Source organism: Pholcus phalangioides, unplaced genomic scaffold (assembly GCF_987345545.1).
Source record: "Pholcus phalangioides strain wild (caught in Gottingen) unplaced genomic scaffold, Ppha-v1.0 ptg000008l_1, whole genome shotgun sequence".
NCBI lineage: Eukaryota > Metazoa > Arthropoda > Arachnida > Araneae > Pholcidae > Pholcus > Pholcus phalangioides.
Window position 1 is genome coordinate 27,146,690 of NW_028301601.1, and position 15,614 is coordinate 27,162,303.

The 15,614-nt window shown below is 35.8% G+C and overlaps 1 protein-coding gene across 2 annotated transcripts in view; it reads right to left on the reverse strand.

Annotated features, from left to right (window-relative positions):
• Positions 1 to 8,801: 8,801 nt before the first annotated feature.
• Positions 8,802 to 15,614, reverse strand: part of LOC149084131 (very long chain fatty acid elongase 7-like) — a 34,383-nt gene continuing 27,570 nt past the window's right edge. For both annotated transcript variants that reach the window (XM_089234478.1, XM_089234479.1), the window contains exons 6-8: positions 11,265 to 11,370; positions 10,961 to 11,097; positions 8,802 to 9,210 (exon numbers count right to left, since the gene is read on the reverse strand). In XM_089234478.1, coding sequence (XP_089090604.1) covers positions 8,959 to 9,210; positions 10,961 to 11,097; positions 11,265 to 11,370 — 495 coding nt within the window. In that variant the 3' untranslated portion in view covers positions 8,802 to 8,958. The remainder of the gene's footprint in view (positions 9,211 to 10,960; positions 11,098 to 11,264; positions 11,371 to 15,614) is intronic.

Genomic DNA, 15,614 nt, shown 5'->3' on the forward strand with positions numbered 1-15,614 from the left:
ACACCATTGTTTTATTGGAATTGTCATTCTAACCTGGAAAATCAGGAAAAGTTTTAAAAGGATATTTCACAATAGTAACTCCCGATTGTAGTCCCCATGAAGCAGATTAAAGAACTGAAGCTCTAGAGAAATTAATAAATTTTTTTTTTAAATATTTAATTTACAATTTAATATTTAACTTTAAATTTAATATTTTATTTACAATATATACTACAATCATCATGTCCTTAAAAATGCAGGTTGAATTACTAGTACAGTAAATATTACTACAACCATCTCATTTACAGGAATCAAAACAATTTTCTTGCATATGTATACTCATAGAGAGAATTCGAGCTGAGATGCGTGAGGTCAGTGACTCAAAGAAGTATAGTGCACATATAATTTTCTTACATTTATGTAACCCTTTATATCCGACTTTGTGATACTAATACTAATAAGAATAAAATTATATATATTAAATTGAAATAAAATTATAAATGTAATGATAATAATAAATAGTTATCATGTAAATTACTTGGTAGGTCATTTTAGTTCTAATTAAAGACAAAAAAAAAATATATTTTTTGAAAATATAGTAGTTCAAAACAAATTATCTAATCTGGTACTTAATGTATTGTCAGGATATAAAGGGTTAAAACTGTATGAACAAAATAAGCACATTTTTAGTTTTAATCAATTTATCAGCTGTCAATTCCTTTATTTTAGCCCATTTACAGCTCCGCGGAGACATTTGCTCACATCCGAAATGAGTTCAGGCACCCGCTAAAATTTCGGATAGAAGAAGTGTTTCTGTTTTATTATTATTATTATTTTTGTTTTGTTATCCAAAGTGTGATTACGAGTCGAAAAAGTACAAGAAATAACTGATAACTTTTTCATGTATTTGTTTTTGAATGAATGTAAAAAAAAAAAAGTAAGTGATTGATCAACTACACGAAGTGTTTGCTAATCTGTACAGAAAGATTGTTGAAAATCGCATTTGTAACCTGTTTTTATTTTTATTTTATTCTCATTAAGAATTTTTCTTTGTTATTATTTCTTATATATAATATATATATATATATTGCTAGCGTATGTTCTTTTGCTGTTGAATAAATAAAACAACTTGAATGACTTGTTTGTCCTTTATTTGGTTTTCACATGAGCATTAGAAAACTGCATTTATAAAAATGTTTAAACACAAACTCACGGCTGTATACCGTTCTTCTAGAAGAAGATATTTCAGAAGAGAAAAATGTTCAGGTGAGATACAAATCTATTCTATAATATAAAATCACAAACAAACTCGAAAAGGGCCTGTTGCTAAGCAACCGAGTGACGGAAGTGGGTGAAATTTTTGAGTGACGGAAATCTGTTACGGAAGTCGGTTTCGATTTTGGGTCAAATATTCATTTAACTATAGCACATATCGGGACCCATTTGACCCATCGGGACCATGTTATGTGCATGTACCAAGAGGCTCCTACATCCTACAGCAGAGCCCTTAGGCTGGAATTTAGATTTCGAGCCCCCAAACCAGCTTTTCAGGGGCCCCTCTGTGATTAATTTATAGTGTGAAAAATCAAAAAGTGATAAGAATCGTTGTGGCCCCTGTCAACCCTTCCTTTGTGTGGGGGGAGGTCCATGCCGAGAGGTATATATATGTATAATATACACACACAACAGCAGTGCTCCCAACACAGGGTCGGGGTACCCGGGGAAGATTTCACGTATAAGTAAAAAGTTTTCATTTCCAGGGGCCCTTGATGGATCTCATTGTTTTCTTGCTGCTTTAACGTTGAAAAATTTCGATAGCGGAGGCAAAAGATATATCCAGTCTGGGGTCCCACCAAAAGTATGCGAATTAGTGTCCCGGGTAATTGGTTGGGGGGTCCTGGATTTTATTCGTTGGTAAAACGAATACAAATGAAAATTTTTCATGGTACTCGCTCCGTGGGATGGCCGACAAGCTTCCAAGTCGGGGCCCATGTTTACAGGTTTCATTTTGGGTGCCCTGGATTTTATTTGTTGGTAAAACGAATACAAATGAAAATTTTTCATAGCACTCGCACCGGGGGATGACCGACAAGCTTCCAAGTCGGGAGCCCCCATGTTTACAGGTTTCATTTTGGGGCCCTGGACGAATCTCATTCTTTTCTGTTGTAGAATTCGCAACAGCGGAAGCCCGAGATAAAGCCAGTCTGGGGCCCCACCAAAAGTATGCGAATTGGTGTCCCGGGTAATTGGTTGGGGGCCCTGGATTTTATTCGTTGGTAAAACGAATACAAATGAAAATTTTTCATGGCACTCGCTCCGGGGGATGACCGACAAGCTTCCAAGTCGGGGGCCCTATGTTTACAGGTTTCATTTTGGGGGCCCTGGATTTTATTCGTTGGTAAAACGAATACAAATGAAAATTTTTCATGGCACTCGCTCCGGGGGATGACCGACAAGCTTCCAAGTCGGGGGCCCTATGTTTACAGGTTTCATTTTGGGGGCCCTGGATTTTATTCGTTGGTAAAACGAATACAAATGAAAATTTTTCATGGCATTCGCTCCGGGGGATGACCGACAAGCTTCCAAGTCGGGGGCCCTATGTTTACAGGTTTCATTTTGGGGGCCCTGGATTTTATTCGTTGGTAAAACGAATACAAATGAAAATTTTTCATGGCACTCGCACCGGGGGATGACCAACAAGCTTCCAAGTCGGGGGGCCCCATGTTTACAGGTTTCATTTTGGGGGCCCTGGATGAATCTCATTCTTTTCTGTTGTAGAATTTGCCACAGCCGAAACCCGAGATATAGCCAGTCTGGGGCCCCACTAAAAATCTGCGTATTGTGTCCCCGCTACTGGATGTGGGGCCCTGGATTTTATTCGTTGTAAAATTGATAAAAATGAAAAATTCTCACAGGCAGGTGTCCGACAAGCTTGCAGGTCAGGGCTTCATGGAAATGTTGGCAGGTTGTAATTCGGTGCCCCTGAATGTATCTCATTGATTTTTGTGGTTTAACATTGTAAAATTTGCAACACATCGGTAGCCCAAGATATATCCAGTGTGGGGCCCCACTGAAATTCAGCGAATTGAATCTGGGGACCCCCATGGGGAAGTTTTCTGGGGATACTTGATGAATCTCATTTGTTTTTTGTTGCTTTATTATTATTTTCATTAAAATTCGCTTCTTCAGTAGGCTGGTGCTTTCACACGTCCCTTTCCCCTTTTCCATAGCACGCTGATGAAGTGGGACGAAATAAACAAGATATGGCCGGGAGAGAAGTGGGGGGGGGGGGGGGGGTTGGCCACCAAAGGCGGCAGGGGGGCAGAGCCCCCCTACTTTGTAATAAATTTTAAAAAGTATTTAGAAAAGAATTTATACATCGACATTATCCTATGAGATAGTTTAGATCATAGTTTTCCAACCTTTTTTGTCCCATCGCCCCCTTCAGAAATTGTTTTCTTCCATCGCCCCCCAACGCAATCTACCCCATAGAATCCTATTTTAAATCCGTAGCTTCTACCGCCCCCCTGGGACATTCCATCGCCCCCCAGGGGGCGTTGACGCTACGTTGGGAATCACTGGTTTAGAATAGCTCTCTAAAGCAGAGTTGGCTAATCTTTTCTCAAGCCACAACCGATATTATTTTCGATGCGCGTGCCACTATACGAATTTTAACACGCAGGCCATACGTCCCGTTTTACAGGTAACGAGCATTCTTTTCGTTCCCAAGAAATATTGTTCGGCTTACTATTATTTTCGTAAAAATGTTCAATTTGTCACTCTTCTCAGTTCGAAATTGTTTCCTATATTCGAGTCATAAATTGGATTATCTAATGTAGATTGTGTATGTACGTGATGTATCGGTAGATGTTCATCTTACCTACATCGTGTTGGGCATAGACACCTGAACCTGAGGACTAAGGTTGCTTTTCTCCCCTTCCCAATGAACTTGAAAAGAGGGGAAATAGAACCTTCCTCCGAGAATTCATAAATATTCAATGTGATATTGTATCTTCAATGCATGTCCCCCATGCGGACGATCCTGAATATCGTACACGTGGGACGTCCAGCAAGTATGTCCTAAGCTGAAAAACTCAAAAAGGAAACGCATTGATTAGAAAGTCATCACATAATTATCATTTTAACACAATAAATGCGGGTATATTGCGCCGCTGACGCATGCGTGTAGAGGGCGTTGTTTTTTGTGAATTTATCATACAGTAGAACGTCTATAAATCGTATTTATATGATACTCGCTGTCCCCACTGCAAGCCTACTAAATACGTACTTTAACGTCTCACCCGTGCTCAAGTGATAGATTGCGAGAAAAAAAAAATTGTAAAAGTGCGTAACCCGGCAACAATGTGTAACGAGTGCCTACCATACTAAATATAGGTTTACAATCTACGAAATCATCATTCTTAAGAAAAGAATTATTCAAAAGTTTGAAGAATTTCCCTTATTGTAAAAAAATTGTAATTTTTTTAATATTTGAAAAACATTCGCGTGACACCCCTGATACCATGGCGTATCACGTCTTGTGGTACGCATGCCACGGGTTGACCACCCCTGCTCTAAATGATAATTCACATTCTCATACTGACGAAATAATCGATTAAATTTCCACTGTTAGTAAATTTCGAAATTCATAATTTATCCATGCAGCCCTTTAACCTCAGCTTTATCAAAAACTGATTCCATTCACTTTTCTGAAATACAGTACTGATTCCATTCACTTTTCTGAAATACAGTACTGATTCCATTCACTTTTCTGAAATACAGTACTGATTCCATTCACTTTTCTGAAATACAGTACTGATTCCATTCACTTTTCTGAAATACAGTTTTCTGAAATACAGTACTGATTCCATTAACATCTCAAATCTGATTAACACTGATGAAATTAAGCAAAATATTACAAGAGAAAGGCACGTATTCTCTGGATTGATGCCTTCAGTGTCATTAGATGTCTTATTCAGATTTTTTTCATTAATTTCACTCTTTATACGCATTCTCTCATTATATCAACTTCATTCATGATATAAAGCTGATTTCATCATCATATTTTTTTCATTTTGAACAAATTTCGTTAACTTAATTTTCGGTTTCAAAACAACTTCATTAAGTTTAGTCTTAGTTCAAAAATAATGCCATCAAGTTTACTGTTTATTTAAAACTAATTAAATTATTTCATTAACTTCACCGTTGTTTGGAATTAAAAAAAAATGCTATTGGAAATTTATACCATTAATTCGATTTTTATTTGCATTTGATTTCATGAGCGTCATTCTTTTTTCAAACTGATTTCATGAATCAATTTTATGTTTTGTTCGTAATTAAATCCGTGAATTTCATAGATGTCTTCTTTCATTATTTAGTCCACGAATTTCATCGAGGATTTTAAAAGTTTAATTTTATTCAAAATGTTCATAGATATTAGGCTTAGGGATTTAATGAATTTTTCAGCTGATAAAGCTTTTCGCTTGATCGATGGTGATTTTTAGAAAAAAATTAGAATTGAGACAAATTTATTCAATAGTATTGACTTTTAGGCCGGGATTACAATATAATAGTTTGATAAAAGGCGTTTTACAAAATTTGAAAAAAAACCCCAATAATATAATTACATTCACTCAAACGTAACTGGTACGCTTGTTGGGTGGATTTTCAAGTTTCGTAAAAAAACTTTTGTAAAACTTTTATAGTGTAATTTCGGCCTTATAAAAGACAAAACTCTGATCTAAAAACGTTAATTCAGACATCTATTAAGTATATAAAACTAGTTTTTACTTTGTTCTTTGTTCGAGCCAATCATAAACGTACGTTAAGGTTCATTTAGTTTTGATGTAATTTGCTGAAATTTTTAAAATTACCATACACTACTTATAAACATGAAACAAAAGTATATGAAATATTTGTTCTCATGACAAGAGAGAGAGAGATCCTAAATATCCTAAATATGAGATAGTGGCCTGTGGGTTCCGACTGAAATTGGCAAACAATGCATACCCCTGAATCATTTCTTAGCCATCCTGGACTAGTAGTGCGATTTTCGCCATGGTTGTATATGTTATTATTTTTAAACTACTTAGAGTTCACTATTACCCATATTGGTTCAAAAATCCGTTTAGTCGTGAACCCGAGTTTATTGCGGCAGAAACTATTCTCAAAAATCGAGGACGTTCTATTACTAGTACATACGGATGGATAGCAGTGTCATCTACTGAACTACAAAAGAACTAGTTTCGAATAAAGTTTCATACTCCTATCAAGAGATGTCACTACAAGCATAACTTTTGTCAAAAATTATAACTATAAAGCTCGGATTTTTATGACGTCATATTTTTACTGCAACTAAAAGTGACCATACGTCCCGTATTTGCAAAAATAAAAATATTTATTTCACATATTTTTTTTTTTTTAATTCACTGCAATTTAAAGTTGCGCTTCATTTCCCCCGGGTAACAACTTTTTTGCGATTTTAGCTCGATTTGGCAACTTTGCTTACTTTTGGCATCATTTTTGGCGATAATTAGCCATGTCCCGTATTTTTCTGGAGCAAATATCGTCAGCCAAAAGCAACTCATAATTTAGGCATTTTCGAGAAATCAATCGTACTTCAAGTATTTTTGAGCAATCAGTCTACTTTTAGGAATTTTCAAACGATCATATTTTTTTGGTCATTTATCACCAAAAGTTTGATCTGTAGGCCATATGTGCCAATCCTCAGGCTTCAGAAATTGATAGTTTATCACGTGATAAAATATTTCGTTACGAACAAAAAACATGACGTACAAATAAAAAGAAGCACTAGGGATTTTTTTATTGGAATTTGACGGGGAGTGACCATGTGACCCGTTTTCACAGGACACTCACATACTTTTCGCCATCCCAATCTTTTATTTTATAAAAAAATGTCCCGTTTCTTTTTCTGTATCTTCACTGAAGCTTACTAGAATTTTTTATCCTCCTTCTGGCCCTTCCCAAATTCAGAGAGTAAAAAATCAACAAATTTGTTCTTGAAGTTTAGTGAGAATATTTGAGTACCGATGATGCTACTTCCTTTTTTTAAAAATATGTCAAAATATTTCTAGTACAAAAGTTATGTAATGTGCAACATTGCTATTCAGCTAAAGTGAGAGTTACCGGGACTTGCAAAAACAAGAAGTCAGCTTTATGGCAAGGATTCATCAGATATTACTCTATTTGTTTTCGAGTTTTAAAAGACATTTTTACTACGTGGTTTCTTCAAATGTTCTTTAGAATAAACTCCATTACAGCAGTTTTCAAACATTTCAAAGTTTTCTTTCCAAATACTAGTTTCGGCATAGCATCCAGAAAATTCAATTCCTCAGTATTTTTCGGGCCGAAAAAATACCATCTCTTAATACAAAAACGACAAATGGGGCGAAAATTGCTGTAGTTAGGTAATGGACCCCACATAGGGGGGCTGACAGGGCTCTAGCCCTGGGCCCGGGACGATTATCATAATTTTTTTACATATTTCATGCTATAAATTGCCCCTACAGAAGGGGCCCGTAAAAAGTCTGACCGTGGGGTCCGCAAAAGGTCCCAGCCTACAGGATGTGGGGACCATGAATAAGGGAGGCTGCCGTCTCCACTCAGCACTTCACGCTACTAATGCGTGTTATAAGGAATTGAAAAGTATGTCTCTGGTGTATTGGTCACCGCAATTCCCCGCTATGCAAGGGGACCCAAATCATTTTACTTTCGAAATACCAGTTTCGGCATTTAAAATCCAGAAAATTCAATTTTAAAGTATATTTCATAATTTAATTTTTTCAATTTCTTGAACATTCTAAAAGAACAGTGAGTGTTTATAACGTAAATGTGGTTTTCATTTGAATTTTGAGGTATAAGATAGTTTTTAATTAAAAACCATTTGAATTTTTTTAAATAGGTAAATCGATGCATTTACTGTGTGTGTGTTTCGTTTTTAGTTTAATCAGATAAGATGTGTCAACTGAAAAAGAAGATAAAATAATGCGGAAAAAATCTCATAAGGTAATGCTTCAAGTTCATATCTTATCCGAGCCCTAACTATAACAATATTATGTACTACTGCAGTGTACTGGCGTCACTTTTTGCGCATTAGTGTAATTAAAACTTTCCTTTTTTATATAAGTTATTAGCGGGGCTCTGCACCCCCCCCCCCCTTCTCTTCACACCATATCTTGTTTATTTCGTCCCACTTCATCAGAGTGCTATGAAAAGTGACATGCCAAAGCACCAGCTTAGCGAATTTTAGCGAAGAAGCGAATTTTATAATGATAAAGCAACAAAAAACAAATGTGATTCATCAAGTACCTCCAGAAAACTTCTCCATGGGGGTCCCCCGACTGGAGCTCTGTTGTGCCACGAAAACTTTTGACTTGTATTCCTTTTACCAATAAATGAATTCCAGGGCCCCCAATCAAGGACCTAGGAAACAATTCCCAGAATTTTAGAAACAATTCATCCAGTGCCCCCCAAAATGAAACCTGGCAACTTCCACATGGAGCCCCTGACCTGGGAGCTTGTCGGACATCCGCTCTGTGAGGGCCACGAAAAACTTTTATTTATATTTATTTTAATAACGAATAAAATCCAAGCTCCCCCACGAACTTTTTTCGTGATTAAATGCGTGATTTGGATGTCAATTTGAGTATTTCTCGTACATTTTAATGAAATTATTCGATTATTCAGATACAGGAATTTTGTAATTAAAATATCGTTATCCTCGACTATCAGTTTTTTGTATTTTAAAAACAGTTTTATACGAAACTGCTGAGATTTGTGAGCTTCATAAAAGGGCCTGAGATATCCATTATGTGATGTTTAGTGATTTATTTATTTATAAAAGAAACATTCTGGCGTACAATTCAAATACTTATACAATTTATCAGAACACGATGGAATAAACATTAGAAACATTCGACAATAGTCTTTGATCTTTCTTTAACGTTATTTTTTTACGGATCAGCTGATTTTTTTCATTTCGTTCGCAGTGTCATTGCTGTTCTCGTCCTTCTTCGGATGATGCAGTCCATTCTTTGCGACGAATTTCTCTCTAGACCTCCTGGGTTCGTAGGCTTTCCTGTAGTAATCGTAGAACAGCACCAGGAAAAGTATAGCGAATACCACGTCGACGAATGTGCCGAATTGGCTCGTCGCGCATCCGCTCAGTGGCACAAAAATCACGACGAACATGAAAATGAGCACAAACTGGGTCTGAAACAAGAAGTTCAATAGTCATGTTGAAAATGTCATGGGCATTAAGGGATGTCATACCTCTCAACATGGTCAAAAAGTCTCAAAAAACCATGCTGTAGTAGAAATATCATTGAAAATAATTAATTAACCACTGAGCTATTTCAAGTTTCACACACATGAAACTAATTGCATGTGCTATGCCATGTCGACAACACGTTTTACAAAAATCCCTTTCCCTAATTGCTTGCGCGCTTCCTTTCCACTTTGCACGCGTGATAAAAATCGTAATGATTCAATTACATTGAATAAAAATTGATTTCAGGTGAACAAAACTGTTCAGTTCAAAAATGAGGCAAGATATATCTGACACCTATTCATAAATACTTTCTTTATATAAAAGAATATTCTGAATTTTTAATATTAAATTTAATTTGAACTAAGTTGAGTCAATAAAAATTTCAATCTTTGCTTCATTTTTATGAAGTGAACGGTTTTCTTTATTTCGAAATTACTTTTTAACCAGTTATATTGATTTTATGCTATTTTATCATGAACTCAAGATGTCAAATGTACATTCTTTTCTCAGCCTTGTATGGTACAGTGTATATTTGAATATACACGGCAAATACTTGATCATAAAACCCATATACCAATTTATTTTCTCTTTTTTTTATAATTTAAAAAGGAAATCTTTCTAAGTGTCATTTTTTTCAACACAAAATACGACTGTATACTGTTAATTTGGAAACAGTTTATCCTTTACTGGGAGATTTTTTTTTTTTTGAGAGCCACTAAAATTTCACGTGTTCAAAGGTTTTTAAAATCGCACGAAATTCATAGAACTGGAAATAAAATTCAAGGAAGCAATATTCATTTCTACTGGGCAAGATTTTATCTCTTTACAGATGAGAGTAAAATAGAGGCAAGGTGATTATTTTAGCTAATTAAAAAGTCGTCTAATTATTTAAATTACTGAGTTGATGCGTTGTTTCAGTTGAAATGTGCTAACAGAGTACCCATTTAGATCCGTTTTTGTTTTAAAAAAATCAATACGTTTTTATGAGGGTAAACTCACAGAGGGTAAATGCTTGAAAATGTGTAAGTAAATGGTATCACGTGTCCGTGATTTTTTGAAATATTTTGTTCGCACAACATAGCACATTATTTTACATATTTCTATTAAATAAGTAATTATAAGATGGGTAATTAATAGGGCTTGTATTTTTATGGTCTAAAAATAAAACATCGTAGCTGATAGGCTAAAAAACCTGAATTTAACCGATCGGCAAACACGTTTCATCTATCAATCCGAGCAATAGTAATTAATATTGCGAATGGTTTCTCTACTATAGTATAGTTTTAGAGGTTTTCAACCATTTAAAAAAAAAAAAAAAAAAAGAAAAAAAAAAAGGGGGCGCGGTAGCCCGGTCGATAAGATGCTCGCCTAAAGTACCAAAGGATGTTTAGAGGTGTCGCGAGTTCGATACCCAGTTCGTCCTTGTCAGAAAACTTTCCTGACACAGGGGTACAACAAAAAACGGCGACTTGACCGCAGCAAAAATTGCTACCGCAGGGAATCCCCCATCGAGGTGTTAGCGCACCAACCTCTCGATGAGCATGAAAAACAAGCCTGCCGTTCGGAATCGGCAATAAATTGTAGGTCCCGGTCTAATTAGCCCTCGTGTGCAGAAAATGACCGTGGTGCGACAAAAATGATCAAATGATTAAAAAAAGAAAATTGGAAATATACGTAATTTTTATTACGTACCATCTGCAATATCGTGAGGTATTTTTTCCACCACAGGTATTTACGGACACTGGGCCCTAACGCAGCGAGTCCGTAATACGAATACATTATGACGTGCACGCCGGCGTTCAGAATACCAGGGAAGAACTGGAATCCAGCTATATAAGAAATGTAATAAAACATAATTGATTTGAATATAAAAATGGGGAAAATATTAAAAAATAAATAAATAAAAGACATTTTGATATATTGGAAAGTTTAGTTTCTACAAAAAATGCATTTCAGAGTTTTAAAGTATATTGTAATGAATTCTGTTGTTTCTTACAGAATTCGGTTCTCATCACGATCCAACCGACGAAAGGCAAACTTGCGTGATGGACGACGTGCAGACCAGTGACTAAATGGTCTTTCTTTCTTAATATGAAGAATATCTGAAAAATGAAATAAATACATTAATCATTATTACCGAAATGGGGAAATAAATTGATTTGTAATTATTTCCCCCAAAAATCATTCATTTTTCAGAATCGGAAAATTTACAGTGAATACGCGTGGCTAGACCAACAGGCTATCCACAATTTCGATATAGTAATCTCTACGGAGGTATAGCGGTAGTTAATTCATCCTTGGTGATAGACTAGGGTTGTATAAGGTTAATGATTGATTATCCGTCTTGATTATATTATAGCCGTGGTCTGCGAGGTAATGGACTTGATGTGGAACATTTTTAATTGGGAATAAAATATGTGTTTTTCGTCATAAAAAATTATTTTTAAACTTTTATATTTGCGTGGAAATTCCCATAAAATATTTTAACAGTGCACGCCGTTTAACGTGATCACATCGGGAATGGAGTTTCCGATAACAATAGCCGATTGATAACTATATACGAACTAAATCTCTGTTGCAAGTACGATTGATGATCTTATGACCCGTTTGGTTAAACGGGGCGTATGGAATCGGGATTTCTTTCCAACATGACATATTTCAACATGTGAAATCATGCATTTCTTTTTAAATTCTTCTTATAAACATGATCCCCCCAATGTTATTTTATTTTTAAATTAAGAAATTACGGGGAGTTATAACGGCATTGTCTAATGAGTATTACGAACTGCCATTCTTTTTATACTAATGTAAGGTACGTTCTTTAGTTTCCCTTGCGAAAGTCTTTAGGCCGAGGAATTGTTAATCAGTGCCGTCTTAACGCACGGGCCCACCCGGGTATAGCCCAGAGGCCTCAAGAGAAGAGGGGCCTCAGAAAAACAGGAAGTAGGTGAATTTTTCGAGAATTTTCTAGGTATATAAGGCCTCGAAAAAATCACTTGACATATAATTTCCTTGAGGCGGCCTTGCTGTTAATGTGGCTATTTCACTATAGCAATGCCATTGCAAAAAGAAGCGCTACACACGGATATCACGCTGCCCAATTAGGACATTGTAGACATAGATACGGAAATATTTGTCGGAAAGGGAGCTTTCTGATCACCTATATCAGTGTTTCTTAACCTTTCTTAGAACAAGGACAAGTAAAATGTCTGAAACAATTTGACGCATCACTTGTATCCCGTATTACGAGGCATTCCTGTGATTTTCGTTGCTTAATTTTTTTATACATTTGTCTCGTTTTATACGTACCCAACGGTACTTATTTGAATTAGTAGTATTTAACATAGTCATGAATGAAATTAGGATAATTATGGCACAACTTATACTCATCTCACATGTTTGCCAGGTTTAATGTTTTTTCCGCAACTTTTTTTGGAATTTTAATTATGATTGATGATTGTGCCTACTTCTGACAGTGTTTTTGATGACAATAGGTGATGTCCAGTATTTGCGGATGACTATTTAAGATCTCAGTTTACCGTATTTTTCTCAATAAAATGTCATCAGATCATTTGAATATTTTTTTCGAGAAATACATTTTTGTTTACTGCGATTTGTGGCAGTAATTTATTCCCGCACCCTTCTGCAATTTTAGTAATGGTTAGCGAATTGCATTTAAAGCAATAAATTTTTGACAAAAATTTAGTGGAATCCCGTATTTGGGATCGAAAAATTTCCTGCATTCTTCTCGATGTTGTATGGTGCACAGTATGAAGTTTTTATCTTATTTGAACGTGGATGTTATTAATATCAACTGCAACGGATGAATAATTTTGTCAAGTCTGACTGCGGACCACATATGACATCATTGCGGACAATAGGTTGAGAAACGCTGACCTATATAGTCTTGAATATTGACAACGAGGACTTATAAGAAAAAAAATGAGTCTAACTTCAAAATATGCAAAAAGAAAATGAAACTTTACACGGAAAAAAATTAATAATTTATCACCAACCAAAGTCCTGATAAATTTTAACAAGTTTTTTAACCGATATTACGACACTGGTCCGTTCAGTACTGGGCGAAAGGGATAACAATAACAGAATGGAAACATTACCCGTGATTCTGATAAGTGGTACTCACTATATCTACCGTGTTTCCTCGAAAGTAAGATCCGGTCTTATAGTAATTTTTGCTTCAAAAAATGCTAAATTTTCGGGTTAGGGCTTGCATTAGGAGTATCCAGAAAAAATCACGCTAAGGCTTACCTTTTTGTAGAACAACTCTATCTTTTTCGAAGACATTTTTGAATGATGGTTACACAAAAATCGACAAAAAAATTTCAACTTCATAAATCATTTCTTATGAGTGTCGTCGATTAAAGTAACTGGAGAAGTTCGGCTTAGATTTTCATCGCCAAACGAAGTGGTGTATGTCCATGCCCGCCGGAAACACTCTTCGCTTCATTCGGTAATCAGTGGCGAACTGTACCGACTGCTTACTTATGGCCGAGATTACACTATATAAGTCCGATAAAAAAAATCCTTTGCACAAAACTTGTAAAAAATAACCAATAACCCTATTGGTTACATTCGCTCGAATTTAACTGATACTCTTATTGAACAATTTTTCATTCAATTATTCAAGCATTTTTTCAAGTTTTATCAAACGCTTTTACAAAACTTTTATAGTATAATCCCAGCCTCTATATGGCAACGGCATTCGGTGAAATTCGGCAAAATAGTGTGATTTTGGGGAGAAAAAAACCATAAATGCACCTCTGCGGGAGAGGAGGCCCACCTTATCTGTGTTCCGGTTTATCCTCTTATTGTTTTCTATGCAACCTTTCCCCGGTATATTGCTATTGGTATAACAAGTCACGAGATAGATCCACACAAAAGTGAACATTTACAGAATAACCAATCCCATTAAGCACAGGACCGGAATTTCAATAAACAGAAGCACCTCAAGGGTTACCGGATTCAGGTTAAAAAAAACAACATGGAATACAATACCATTGAACATTGAAGGACCGGACGCACCCCGCTTCCCATCTCAAGGAGATATCAAAGCGTTCCCGAAAGATGGGTGCATCCGGAGTTTTATTAAATATGTGTACATATATATCTATATAAATTTGTATAACAGAATAACAAGTCCAATTACAGAAGTATAAATCAACGGAATAATTATGATAAATCGTGATCTAAGAATCGAAATCTAAAGTGATATTATAACGTCCTTGGCACGTCCGGACTCGATAATCAAATTCCGTTGGTGGCGGTCCGCCCGCGTTTGTTGGATGTCACTAGTCGTGTAGGCCGTACAACGACGAATCGATGTCATGTTTGCGTCACATGTCATGGTCCAAGTGTCCAAGTCAGCCAATGTTCGGACACCAGATGTTTTAGCTCATTCTAGGCACACATTCCTGTTCCATAAGCATCCTACGTCTTAATTCTCCTCGGCAGGAATACAATACCGTGTGCTTTTTTTTAATGTTTGAATAATATAGCAATTTTGCTTCTTCTGATAAATTATACTGAAAAGGGAGTAATTATAATGGTGCGCGCGCAAACAGAGAAATTAAAAGGAATAGAGAAGACCTGCACAAACTGGTTTTATTCAATTATTTGATTGATAGGTGGTAGCACTAAATTTTTTGAGATGCAAATTTTTTGGGTTTACGAAAGCAATATTGTTGTACGTATATATATTTTGTTTAAATTCCATTTTTTTTTCTTTGATGATTATTTATCACCTGAATTGACTGTCACTAATAGAGGTCCTCACATCAGTTACGATGATTAGTTTTTTTTTATCCACTATGACCGTGGCGTACTGTGTATATTATCTCATTTTTTTGCTTGGTCTGGTAGCGATCTTTAGCAGTACTAAATCCTGCGGGTAATTTAGAGATATGTTCATTATTTTTTGCTGTGCGTATTATCTCATAAATTCTGATTTCATGGGGATAATAAACGGCAAGTTATTGGAATGGAACTCATTTTAGGATCCTGCGAATCTGTACAACACAATGTGTAGAAAAGTTACGTCCCACAAACTATCTCTCTTATCACTCTCGATTTCTTTTCTTCGTTGGGGGGGGGGGGGTGGTTCTGAGTCCATCACCTGGACAATGTGTTCGCAATTTCTATTGAACCCTTCGAGGATTTCATCACCAAAGTTAGTGTCATTAAAGTGTTTCATTCCAGTGTTCGCAACTCAAGCTTTTTTAATATATGACCTCGCATTCATTGACAAAAATGGTTGTTTAGGAGTTGTTTAGATCAGTCATAAAAGTTTATTTCTCATGAACTCTGAATAACCCCGTATATTACATTA